General features: G+C 52.1%; 1 protein-coding gene across 2 annotated transcripts in view; it reads right to left on the bottom strand.

Moving 5' to 3' along the window:
• SNTG2 (syntrophin gamma 2) overlaps positions 1 to 13,612 on the bottom strand; it is a 154,786-nt gene that overhangs the window by 18,630 nt on the left and 122,544 nt on the right. For both annotated transcript variants that reach the window (XM_074331613.2, XM_074331614.2), the window contains exon 15: positions 4,823 to 4,915. In XM_074331613.2, coding sequence (XP_074187714.2) covers positions 4,823 to 4,915 — 93 coding nt within the window. The remainder of the gene's footprint in view (positions 1 to 4,822; positions 4,916 to 13,612) is intronic.

Consider the following 13,612-nt stretch of genomic DNA (forward strand, 5'->3'; position numbering starts at 1 on the left):
TGTCTGTTCCCTCACCACCCACACCACCCACAATCTGTGACTGTGAACCTCACAGATGAACAGAGTCTGCATTTCAGGACAACGTGCCAAACACACACTCCTCCTAGATTCAGAGAAACCTGGACGTCTGTAGGTCTTGGGGAACAGCTACCCCGGCTCCTTCACTTTGGGGGTGCAGAAGCCAAGTCTGTGCCTGACTTGGCACGACCGTGGCCCCGACCAGGCACTGAGGCACCTTCAGATTGGACCTGTGGCCTCCACACAGCGAGACCCTTTGGAATCACACTTCAGCTGTACGTCCCCGGCAGACGAGCCTCCGCCCGCTGCAAACAGCCCAAAAAGCCGACAGCCCCACAGCCCAGAGAGCATTCCAACATCAGAGGACCAACGCCGGTCAGACAGATGGATGCCAGGCAAGCAGCCTCCCACTGGGGCCACGAGGCCACAGTCCTGGAGCGGCCTCCCTCCCTGGCCACTCCCACTTCACAGGGCGTCACCTCAGCCACAAGGGCCCAAATCACATCTGTTCTCAGAGTTACCCCTCTGGTTCCACACGAGGAACCTGCAACCACACGGTGGTGCCATCGCGAGAAGCCAGAGGGGTTGTGGGCACAGGGTCCTGCCAGAGTCCTCCCAAAACAGCCGTCTCATTAGCGGTCTCCCTCATCAGGATAAAATCCTGGATAACTACACAGTTGGCATTGTACACACGATCATAAACGGCTGTGAAAACGTTAAACAAAAGGGCCAACGTATTTATGCAAAAGCCCCGCTGACTGTTTAAGAATTTCAATGGCCTCACAGCTAAGCCCTTCAGGTGTGTCGCTGCTACTTTTTGGTTCATTATTTGCATGGAAACGGCCCTGAGTGTGGGCTGATTTGAGATGCCTCGTGAGACATGCACACCCACAGGTCACTCGCTGGGACGCGTGTACTCGTAGCCAACATTTGGGGACATGAGTCAATGCTCTCAGCCGCTTCTCCAGAGTACGTGCCCTGAGGTGGCAGGGACACGCTAAGTGACCCATTCGTACACGCTGCTGGGCTCGGGCACTGGACATGGCTCTGAGCTCGGTGCGTGAAGGCGGCAACGCAGAGGCTTCCAGGAACCACACTTCCTCTAGGTGGTTTTCAACTCACTAGTGCCGGGCTCGGTGAACTCGTTCTGAATTTTCTTTCAGGTACTTAAAACTGGTGGTTTTTGTAAAAAAACAAAAAAATTCGCTCTTTCTGTTAGGGATGACAACTCTGCACATTTTACCTAAAGGTGACTCTGGGTAACAGTTTAGTTTCAGGACTCTGAGCTCTTCTGCAAGATGTGGTTTGCCTGACTTTCTCCGTCAGACTGTGACCAACCGTCCACCACAGTCCAGAGATGCGTCTGCACAGCCACTCCCAGCACCAGCTCCGCTCTGGACCTCCCGTCGGCTACGCAAACAGGAGGGAATCCTGACTCCGAGGTCTCAGTCGTGGATGGCAAAGCGTTTCCCACGGTATGAGTGATTAAAGCAGCTTTATACTTAGGTGCGTTACAGGAAACATGCTGACGTTTATGTTTCGGTTTTATGATTACAGATTGTTGACTGTAATCACTGCTCACCTTCTTTGTAGCAACTCAGAATTCTCCACATCTTGGCAATGGAAGGAATCCCTGAATCCTTCATTGTGATAGCTCAACGAGCACCCCTGAGACTTCATAAAATAAAGACGAGGTGCCCTGGTGTGAGAACGGAGCCATTCGGCGTCCCCCATTTGGTGTGGCGAGACTTTCCTGCCTCTCCTCAGGCCAGACCCAAATCACCACCTGCTCCCCAACAAGAAAGTCAGCTCCTTTGCAGTTTTTCTCATCTTCTTGAAAAATGAGTCTGTTCTTCCACCTCAGTCTTACCTCAACCTCACAAGGTTATGAGGGGTCAAGCCTGCACGTGGTCACGAGGGTCCCACTCGGTGCCCTAAACACAGAATGATTATTTGAGCTTTGGGCACAGAGCACCCATATGGTCAGGAAACCTGGGGCAGGCGCGGACCTGGGGACAAGGCTTTGCAGGCAGCCCGGTGACAAGTGCGACCTGAAAGAGCTCCCTCTCGTTCTAAGTCTCAAATGACAGCTTCCATGCGCGCGGACCGGGACTCGTGGAGACACAGCCCCAGGCTCTCCCACCCGCCGCTCCACATCCAGTCTGGTGATGTCCACGCCCACTTCTGTCAATCACAGCGCAGACAGGACGTCACGTGGGTTACGGCTCAGGCGGAGGGTCAGGAAGCAGGAGGCAAACCCGCAGCTCTCAGCCCGCGCTTGGGCGGCTGCTGTCGGGGGTGCAGCCATTTCTAGCGTGAAGGTGGCTGAGAGGCAGCTCACAGGCAGTTGTTTATTCTAAATGCATTTCTCAAACTGTCTAGAAAATTTTAAAATACTAGATAATGCTCTTCCCATTTACTTTGTAAGCACAGAAAAATTTCCCTGGGCAAACATATTCCGTGTCATTTCAGATCTTCTCAGCTCAGAACCTGTGTCAGTGCTGAAAAGGGCATTTTGATGGTGAACGGATTCAGGCTTGAAAGCAACTGCTCAGCTCTGCCCTGGCAGGGCCCAGAGTGGGGAACTGGGACATCTGACTGCAGAGGTGACATCCACACAGCCGTCCGGGGGGCATCTGGGCCGGTGTCCAAATCTAGTCGTTTTCCTTGCAAGCACTTGGTTAGCAAGCCTTGCTGCCACATCGTGGGTCTAGTTTTGACCCCGAAATCATACAGAAGTGGCCTAACAGGTGCCTGCTAATTGCCTTGTGAATATAAGCGAGGTAACTCCCAGTCGAAATATTTCTAGGCCAAGAAATGTACTTGGTTTTTCCACAATGACCATAAAGGGCACACAGAGAAAACACCGTTTTCATAATTATTCAGAGTCATTTCGTATTCAGTAATTATTTTGTGCTTTTCATAATTATTTCAGATCACTCTAGAAGTAACTGAAAACCTATTTACACTGAACTTACAGATGAAGGTTTGTCAAATGAAGCAAAGTTGTATTTTATAGTTACACCTCGTTGCTATATGCTTCACAGTTAAGCTGGGAAAGCTTTCCTTTAGAAAATTAATTCAAATATTTTAAACTCAAAAAAAATTTTTTTAAGCATGATATGAAACTAGCCTGTGAAACAATTTTCTTTTTGTCACATTTTGTTTTCACTTTCAGTTACTGAGAGCAAAATAAATATGTGAGTGTTAGGCTACAACCTCTTGAAATAAAGTATCCACGTGAAAAATGCAAAGTTCACCTTCAGAGGAAAACAGATCAGGAGAAGGTCTTGGTGTGAACGTGAACTCAGATGAACAGAGACACTTAATTGGGAATCAGAAAACCTTGACTTAAACAGTGCGGACTTGACGTTGAGCAGGTGACAGACTACGGCGAGGTCAGATTGTCTCCCCCAGATGGCGGGGGTTCCGGGGGGCTGAGCACATCTGCAACACGCTCCTGGCCTGATCCCGCCCCGCCATGTCCTGCCGTGGTCCCCTTGCCCCCACAGGCCCCAGTCCCACTGAGAGGCTGACAGGCTCACTCCCACAGCCGAGGTCTCAGTCCACTGGTTGGCAGAGCCAGGTGTTCAGGCCATGACGGATAAAAACATGTTAATTACGAAGCTTAGTGACACAGGCCGGAAACCAGGACGGTTAACACATCCCAGCTCCACCCTAAGGGTTCCCAGCCCAGCCTGCACAGCAGCAGGAAACATAATACAGCTATTTCAAACAGTATCTGATTAATTCCAGGCTGGCAGGGAACTGCACGCACGTCTGGGTAGGCAATGGTTCCCCAGGGCCCTGGGCAGACCTGCTCGCCCATGACATACCGGAGAAGCAGGGATGGCAACACCCCCAAGAGACAGGTCATAGCAGCGGCAGGAGAAAGGAGTGGCTGGGTGACAGGCTTAAGAGCACTGCTGAGTGACCGCTCGGCCGTCCACTCCCCTGTCCACTCTCGGGGGCCCTGTGGGCCCGTGATGCCCTCAGTGTGGATCCCACCACGTGGGCAGGGATCTGTGGGGGACGGGGGTGTGGGAGAGGCTGTCCAGTGTCTGCCTGCTGCACGGGGTGGGGCAGAGCAGTGACCGAGGCTGTGGGATGAGAAGGACAGGCGTTCGGGCACCCCCATGCCCCCTGCAGTGGACGTCAGAGGACGGCACCCCACGGTAATGCCTGCTGCCCCACCATCCTGAAGAGCAGAGAGCGGGTTTCTAATAATATGACGTGAAGAAATACTGGCTTTGTGCTCACAAAACGTTTTCTCAACACCTGTGTAGGCAGGTGGATGCCCAGGTCTTTGCGAGATGTTGCTGGGAGTGAGTCTGATACCCCGCTGCTCACACTAGGCAGTTAACGTTGGGTAAAACGGAAAGCAATCACAGCTTTGCATCCCTGGAATCAGCACTGCACAGAGTCTGCCAGGCACGGGTGCCATCCCCTCACCACATGTTCGGGCTCCCCTCAGGCGGCAGCTCGCTTTCTGTCCAGGGTTCTCTTCCGTGCTGTGGCCCCTGCCCTTGAGCAGGACCGGGCACCATTCTTGCTTCCCCCACACCCACGTGGGAACAGTGTTCCCAGCACCACCGGGCAGTTCGCTGCCAATACTGCCCGGCACTGGGCTTGTGGAAATTGTGGGTCCCTGAGCGACACGTCAGTGCAATCAACTGGGCAGGTGTGACTTACACACAACACACCTCAGAGTTGGTGACTCCTGCCAGACACTCGGGAGGCCCAGCTCTGCCAGGTGGCGTGAGCACCGCGGGCAGGCACCTGGCTTCTGGTGTTGGCATCTCACCTTTGTCCTGCTGTCAAAGCAGGTGAATCCCAACGCAAAGTCCACCGTGAGACAGAGTGTTCGTCCTCGCCAGCTGCACACGTATGTTCTGGACTAGAGGGAAGAACAAATGAATTCTGGTTAAACGTTCTTTAACAACACTGTTAACATCCATCGGAGAACTCCAGCACCCTGCTCCCTGCTCAGAAACTACTTTTTACAGCCTTGACACACAAATGACATGAATAAAATTGGAGGGCCCACGGCCACATGAAACCTGTGGGGACGTTTTTCCTTGAGCAGCACTTCCTTGTTTTTTGTCCCTGGCAAACCTTCCAACTGCAAAAGCTAGTCTCTGCAGACATCACCCTAAAAACAAATGAAGGAACAGCCAATGAATCTCCATTCAACATGCAGAAGACGCTGGGTCACTAACTTCCTACTTGCTTCCTCACTCCGAAGCGCCTGCTGTCATCCACACATTTCCCTGTGTCACAGGCTGCCTCAGGCCAGAGGCCAGGTTGCAGGACCGTTCCAGGAGAATCTACACCTGCCCTCTTGGGAAAACTCTGACGAGCAGTTTGACGGACAACAACCGATGGCAGAGAAACACTGGCAGCACCAAAATGCAAAGCTAAGACCGAGGACCCCTCTCAGGTGACAGGTGGCTGCAGTGGGTCCCATGTCCCACCCTCTGGGGACTGTTGGGTGGGGGTGGACCCTGCTGACACGTGACCTGGAACCAAACTGGGAGAAACACCTGTCTCTGGGGCACCACCGATGTTAGGTCCCGAGCGTGAAGGCACAGGGACTCCCTGCCTCCCTGCCCCGTCACACACACACACACACACACACATCCCTGGGCACACGTGGGCACACATCCAGCCAAGTCAGGCAAAAGCACAGCTTGTACATTTGCTCACACACAGGGACCTGGGACAGGAGGTCGCGAGCATTCTGCCTGCAGCTAAAACGCTTTAGTGTCTGTCAGCTACTTCTAACATCGCTGCCCCCTTCATGCTGGCGTCCACTGCCATTTTCATTCAGTCCACACCTCCCTGGTTCTCGGTAGGAGGGGTGATGTTCGAGTGGAATCTGGATATTTTTATATTAGGAGACCCTCCATCTTACTCATATCCTGTCTGCCTCTCTCTGACTCATCTTCTGCAGGGGCCAGGTGGCTGCCAGCTGAGGAAGGGTCCAGGCTGCCTCCGGCCTCTGTTGGTACAAGTGTCCCCATTACCGCTGGGCATGGCCCACAACCAGCACCAGGGACAATCCTGACTGCCCAGTGGGCTCATGACACCACCCATTCTCTTCACTGGTCAGCTCCTTGCAACTTTGTCTTTAAAAGCCCAGCACTGCCACCCACCTCAGGGTTTATGCTGAGGGATGCACCCCGATTTGCAAATCAGACCTGGAAAACCCTCTTGTAATTTCTCCAAAGGATCTTCTGGAATTTTTGTTAACAGCTCTTAGTGGTAACTTTTGATTCTACATTTCTGCTTGGGAATGGGTGCTGCCTCCCAATAGCCTGTCTCCTATTTACATTTTTATTATTTTAAATTACATGTTTGTTATAAAGTATCTCACACACACTTAAATGCTGAAATGGCCGTCTATTCTCCTTCTGATTGCATCTTCCCCCACACCCCCGGGGTCTACAGTCTGAGGTCAGACTGCCTGGCCGTCACTTGCTGCCTGATCGTCACCTCACTGCCTGGTTGTCACCTCACCGCCTGGCTGTCACCTCGCCGCCTGGTTGTTACCTCGCTGCCTGGTTGTCACCTCACTGCCTGGCCGTCACTTGCTGCCTGGTCGTCACCTCACTGCCTGGCCATCACCTCACTGCCTGGTTGTCACCTCACAGCCTGGCCGTCACTCGCCGCCGGGTCGTCACCTCACTTCCTGGTCACCTCGCCACCTGCTCCGCCTTCGTTTCTCATGTCTCTGAAGTCCACACAGACGGCATGGACACTGCTCTGCCCCTCCGAGCCTGTGATGCATTCCTGCTGCTCCATTCCTCGTCGTATCTTCAAACTTGTTCACACTGGGTGTGTAGCAGTGTGAGTGGCACTCATTGTGCCGAGCTTACCTTTTCCTGGTGACTAAGAGGTGACGCACTGACTGTCCCTGACCTGCCACCTGAGAGCCAAGGTGCAGTGTTCCATCCATGGCTTCGTAGCTGGACCTGAGCCCAGCGGCCACAGCCCCCCTCACTTGTTCCGTGTGTCACATGGGCCACGGCGTTGGGTCCTAGCTTCCCCACCTGCCAGGCCGTGTTCCTTTGCTCTCTACGACCTTGACCTTCAGATGAGACCTCCTGGCACTCTCTGTAGGAGGCTCTGTGCAGTTTCTCACTGACCTTCCCAATCGAGAGAACTTCTCAGCCTGAATCTGGGCCCAGCAGACACTGCCTTCCATGGGTACAGGCCAGCACTCACGGTTCCCAGCTTCCCCAGGAACGAGAGATGGGGCAGCGGGGCAGCGACACTGTCCACTCAGGGCAGCACAGAGACGTGAGGACTGAGGGGCCGAGTCAGAGCGCTGCCCCCATCGCAGCATCCCACATGCCGGACTAACCCCTTCTCTTTGCTCTGAAGAAATCAAATCATTTAAAACACTTTTCACAACATAAAGGTCTCAACAGTTTCCACAAGTTGGCAGAACAGTAACTCCCCACTTAGACGGAAGAGCACAAGGGACGGGCCGACGGGCCAGCTCACGCGTGGGCAGCAGGTGGGACGCAGCTCAGATGCTCTCCCGTCCCGGACGTGTTCCCTCTCACCCGGGGGCTCCTGTGGCCTCATTACCCTCTGCTCCACGGACTCACTTGTCCAGGGGTCTCTGGGAAGAACCTCCGGCACAGCCACGGATATTTGCTGGGGAAGTGACGAATTCTCTGGAAGCCACTTCAGTGTATTTCTGAACAATAACGAGGTGTCTGATGCAAGTGAATTGTCAAGTAGCAGTCCCGGGCCCATTGTCAAAGGATTGCTCGACGGTGACAGCAGAGAATTCAACTCGCGACCTGGGAGAAGACGGCGGCCCAGGGCCAGGCACGTCTTCCCGGCCCCACCAGGCCAGTCCTGTGACTACCTGTGCTTACTGGCGACAGTGGGGGCTATCGTCAGGCCCTGGCAGTCCCGGCCTGGCTAAGAGACAGCGCTGTGTCCATTTGGAGGGGCAGCCTCCTGGGCTCCTCAGCGCTCGCTATTTTCAGAAGCCCCTTGTTCTGAAAGAGAGAAGAGACCACTGGGAAAACCCTCATGCATATGATTCTTCCAGGGAGCGAGTGATGACAAAAGTAGAACAGATAGGGAATTTGTTGTGAAATGTTCTTCTGCGTAAACGAGGGTTTCCTAGAATCTGACAAACCTGCAGCAAATGTTAGTAAGTTTGACTTGTGAGACTTACAAACAAAATAGTGTTTTGATCACAAACACAGATGTCTGTCTCCGAGGCAAAGCACAAGCACCACTCTTGGAAACGGGGGATTTCCTTGACAGTGCCTCTCATTTTCCACTCGTTCTGTAAAAATACATTTTAAGTGGAATTTTAAAAGATAAGCCAATTTAGTCTTGTCTGGCTCAAGAATATATGACATTCTTCACTGGGGGGTCTGTCCATAAACTGAAAGAAACTGGTTTTGAGTTTTATGCCAAAAGGAAATAGGTCATTTTGTAAGCGTTTCTGAGGTGCCTGGCCTGTGTATGCAGGACAGGGCTGCTGCCACCCCCGAGCTTGTGCTGCAGGAGGCTATTTGAGCTTCTGATTCTCAGACACGGTTTCAGGCCAAATCAGCTGTTCCCTTCCTACCGTCATCCGTTAGAATCAGGCTTGGAATGAGGAAACTAAAATGTGGACAATTAATAAAAGCTCATTTGGCTGAGCTCTACCATGATAGGAATGTTAATTGAAGAACTGGATTCAACCCCGAAATAAATTCAGGAGCAGAAATGGAAACATTACAAGCTGTGCTCAGTTCCCTTTTAATTAAATTAAGCCATAATGGGTTTTAGAGGAATGGAGTGCCATCCGTACTTGTCTCTTTCCCAGAAATGTTCAGAAGACCTCATTTGTAGCAAGGAAACAGTGGGCAGCACTCCTCACGATGACACGTGTGTCAGAGGGTCACTCTGGAGACTTCCAAATAGTGAGTGTGGAGGTTGGTCAATACAGAGTTTGAAAGCAGAATTTCCACCAGGAGATGGCAGCCTGGTCCAGCCAGGTTCTCTCATCGGCAGCCCTCCTCCTGCATCCAAGCAGTTGAAGAAGACACGACATACTAGCTCTTCACCAAACAGTCCGCAGCAAATAGTGACGACCCCGAGGGCCACCTGACTCACTGGATATATCTGCTCTTGCTCGCAGCACACACACTCCGGACCGTCGAGGTGGACAGTCTGTCGGGGCCGCAGGCAGCGCTGGGGCCGGGCGGCAGGGCTGCACTGGGGTCACTCTGCACGGCCGCTTTGGTGGGCCGCAGGAGCACAGGACGCATTGCCTGTGCCACTCGCAGGCTAGTGTACAGTCTGGGTGTTGACAGAGAGCCAAGGGCAGTCGCTCTCCACGTTGTCCCCGCCCAGACTTGGCAGGGACGCAGTCCCCAGATCTGAGGGTCTCAGTGGCTCTGGCCGACCCCCCCAGCCTGACACAGGAACATGCTGGAAGACCCTGGATTCTGGGCACAGCGGGGAAGGGGCACATCTGCCCTCCTCCTGGAAGGGGCCGGGGCGGGAGCTGGGGCACCTTTGCAAAGCCTGGGCATCGGCCTCCTTCTGTGCAGCAGCTTCGGATGCTCCTTTTAGCTTAGCTGCCGACCTCCTGGGGCCACTTCCGTCTTCACATCTGTGTGTTGTGCCTCTTGGTCCTATTTTGAACTTAATTGGAAAATATGTGCAAGTTCATTGTAGCAAAGAGCACCCACGTGAGTAAAGGGATCTCGAGCTACATTAATAAGCAAACATACTGATAACACCAGGAAATGCTGCTGCTCTATTCTGATTTTGGCAACTCTATCACTGATGGAAAAAAGCCGCTCATGAGGCAAAGATTAAGATACACGGATGGAAGATATTCTAGAGAGTGACGTGCTGCGAAGAGAAGAATTAGGATGCGCTCTGTGTGAGGAGGTTTTGCCCAGCTCGCAGCCTCGCATCCTGAATATATGGGGTGTGTTTTGACTTCAAAAGCATGCACTGGCATTTTCTTAGCTCAACAGTTTCCCACTGAGAGTTAGGTGAGTTGATGAACAATAAATGAAAGATAAATTCCATAGGAAGATGCTATCTTCATCTGAAAGGATTACAAGCAATGATATATGTAGTAATGACATCGTCACACTAGCAACAAATAACAGTGTGCTTGTTACATTTGCACACACCTCAGAGGTGCCTTGAAATTATTTCCTTATAGGTATGTATTTATGTCACTGAAAAAGAGAATTACATGCTCATTTCTGGTGTCTGGACAAAGGACTATGGGAAAGTCACCATTTATTGCCGTCATATAAAATCCAATAAACAAATAGGGTATATATTTTAAAATATATCTTAATATTTATTGTATTTTTGATAATCTAGGAACAAGCAGTGGTAAGCAGGCCATAGGCCAGCAGTTCATATGTCAGTCAGATGTTTAGAGTTTGGAAAATGTTCTCCTATAAAAATAATGTTAGAAATGGCTGAGCCCTAACAGCTTGGGATAGACTATTGATGGCATGTGGAATCAGCCTTACACGGGCACCCGTGTGCACACACACGCAATGGTGATCAGCAGGGGTGCCGACACGTAACATGACCACAGCGTCACCAGATGAGAGGCTGTGCTTAGGTGGCTTTATCTTTGTATTCAGATGAGAACACGGGGGCTCAGATCGTATGCACATTCCCCAAGGTCCTGGCTGGTCTGGGGCTTCTGACTTTAACCTGAAATTCATGTTTTTCCCACTAGAGGATGCAGACTCCTGGACCTGAGATCATGCTTTATGACTGTTGCTGCTATTATTAATTATTATTATTATTATTCAAAAACAAGCATTCTGCTCCAAAGGAAAATGTATTTCATTGTAAGATACATTTTCATAACCTTTTACAAATTTGGGAAAATTTGTAAAATTTAGGAAAAGGGTTGAAAGGCAATTAAAAAAAGGACTTCCTTTCAAACGCACAGAGGTGGGGAGGACACCAGACCCAGGTCCCCTCCCGGTAAGGCTTCTGTGGGGCGCCCCACATGGCACCTCCTTGTTGCTCTGGGCTCCTGCACCCTCACTACGCTTGCTGCCTGGTCACTGACACACTTGTGTGGTTTTCCAGATGCGTCGGGTCAAGTCTCCTCTGAGATATTTGAGGCCAAGAGCAATATGACCCCTTCTAGAACAATCTATGGCACCTGGTGGGACGCTGCCTAGAGCAGGACAGTAGGAGCCCAACGTGCACACGTCTGGTGTGGAGCTGACCCTCGGCTCCGGGAGGCTGGGCCGCACGTCCCGGCAGTCAGGGGGCTTCGTGTTTGCCTGACAAGCCCTCGGGAGTGGAGAGTGAATGTGGTCCCCACGGGCCAAGAGGAATCACCAGGGACTGAGTGGTCCTCAGAAAGAAACGCTAAAATCTCATCACGATCCCTGTGAGTTTCTTTTGCTTTTATCCAGGTGGCTCCGTCAGTCATCCCTGGTTCTCCTTCCTCTGGATGAGCTGCCTGTGGACCCTTCATCGGCCCCTAGCCGTCCTCGCGAGGGGCTGCATGGCCCTTTACAACATATTCTAAACAACTGCGAGACCCAGCACTTGGTCATTCACTCAGCTCCTCATGGGATTCCTGAGACGAGCACTGCATTGGTTTTCTCTTTTTATCTCCTCCCCTCGCCCCATTTTATCCACTAATTCATCCTATAAAACGTCACTCTGTGCTGAGCCAGCGATCCTGGCAGCCGGTAGGCGAACAGACATCTGAAACTGGCCGAAAGCCTGGCTGTGACATCCTCTGACTGGCCTGGGAAGGTCACCTGGCTGCTGTACCGGCTTGTCTCGCCTGCTCAGGGGTCCCGCAGGGAAACCTGAATGAGAGGTGGGTACCCAAAGAGGGCGCTCAGGCATGTGCAGCTCCTGTCACTGTGCTGTGTGTGATTATCCTGCACGGTGTGTGTGTGTGTGTGTGTGCACACGTGTGTGCGCATGTGTGTGCATGTCTGTGTGTGCATGTCTGTGTGTGCACATCTGTGTGTGCACATGTGTGCACGTCTGTGTGCATGCCTGTGGATAGGTATGCGTGGGTGCCTGCAGAGGATAAATAAAGGCCTAAACTTTAGTCTGTATTGCAAATGCATGTCTGTGAATAATGACACCCTGACTGGGCAAATCAGGACAATGTTTAGAATACTTAAAACTGGAATGGACTTGCTACATATTTTGGTCTTCAAGTCAGGTTTACATTCCTGATTAGGGCCCAACCGCAATCAGTATTTTAACACAATAATTTTCCTCCCGGTCCCTGTTCTTCCTGAAACTGCTCGTTTTTGTCCCTCAAGAGCTGTACCAGCAACTGTAGAGCAGCTTCTGTTCATGAGAAGTGAGCCCGAGCATCTACTCACCTCATTTACGCCGGGACACACCTGCTCGCCTGTGCACATACAGAGGGACCGCAGTGAGACGTGAGCCCCAGACGACGACGGCACCGTCTCATCCCACAGAAAATACAATGAGCAGGGACAGGCCCCCAACACGTCCTGGTCCCGACCCCAGAACCTGGGACTATGTTTTCTCACGTGGCAAAGGGGACGCCGCCCATGTGATGAAGTTCAGGACCTTGACCCGGGGTCGTGGGGACCCTGGGTAGATGACCCAGGGCCACTCTAATCAAATTACGTGAGCCCTGCAGAGCTGGATGTTCCCTGCTCGGTCAGAGACATGATTATGGACAGAGGGTACCAGGGAGGTGGTGCTGCCGGCCGTGGGGCTGCCGAGCGAGGCAGGTGATGGTCCCCAGAGCGGGATTCAGGTGCACCCAGCGCCCCCAGGAAGGGGTGGCTTTGCCAGCCTGAGTTTAGCCCTGAGAGACCCATGTCGGACGCTGACCTGCAGGTCAGTGAGACAGTAACCGTCTGCGGTGCTGTCCCGGCTGGAACACAGGGAGCGAGGCAGGGCCCCCAGGTGTGTGTCTCCTGATCGCATGCTTCCGGCACGACATTTGCTGTGACTTCCAGCAAATTCACTGGTTAGCTGAAAGTCAACTGTCTTCTTAGGTCAGTCCCTGAACAACCACTTTTTCATTTTAATTCCTACTTTACAGGAGCTCATGGCACTGGGTGGCTGTGGCTGCAGCTCGAGTGACCCTTGTGTGAGCGCAGGGCAGGCGTCCTTGACGTTCACAAGCCCTCGTCACTCCGCCCGAGACAGGGAGCCCTAACTGCTTAGCTCACGCACTCAGTGTCCCAGGGCCAGCAGGCACTCATCAGCTCAGCAGTGACACTTGGCTTGGAGACGAGCACGACTGAGCAAGAAACTCCCCACAGATGTGAGAGGTACAGGCCACGCACGTCCCCGCCAGCCTGGGTGGCGTCTGCTCATCCGCAAACATCAGGGGTATAAAGTTACTTGTGAGCATCTGAGTCTGAATACACACAGTGAGAACCATCGGACTTGGCGGAGCTTATATAACACGGCAACAAACCCAGTAGAAACAAAACGCTAATATCAGAAAAGTAAGTACCAGTTAGATCTTTCTTTTAGAAAGTCTGTAACAATGTATCAAAAAACTTGAATTGTGAGGTCATTTGTGAATTTATCGAATTCATAATTTCCTTCAATGGCT

The sequence above is a fragment of the Rhinolophus sinicus genome, chromosome 2, assembly GCF_057876585.1.
Source record: "Rhinolophus sinicus isolate RSI-liver-muscle chromosome 2, RSI-T2T, whole genome shotgun sequence".
Lineage (NCBI taxonomy): Eukaryota > Metazoa > Chordata > Mammalia > Chiroptera > Rhinolophidae > Rhinolophus > Rhinolophus sinicus.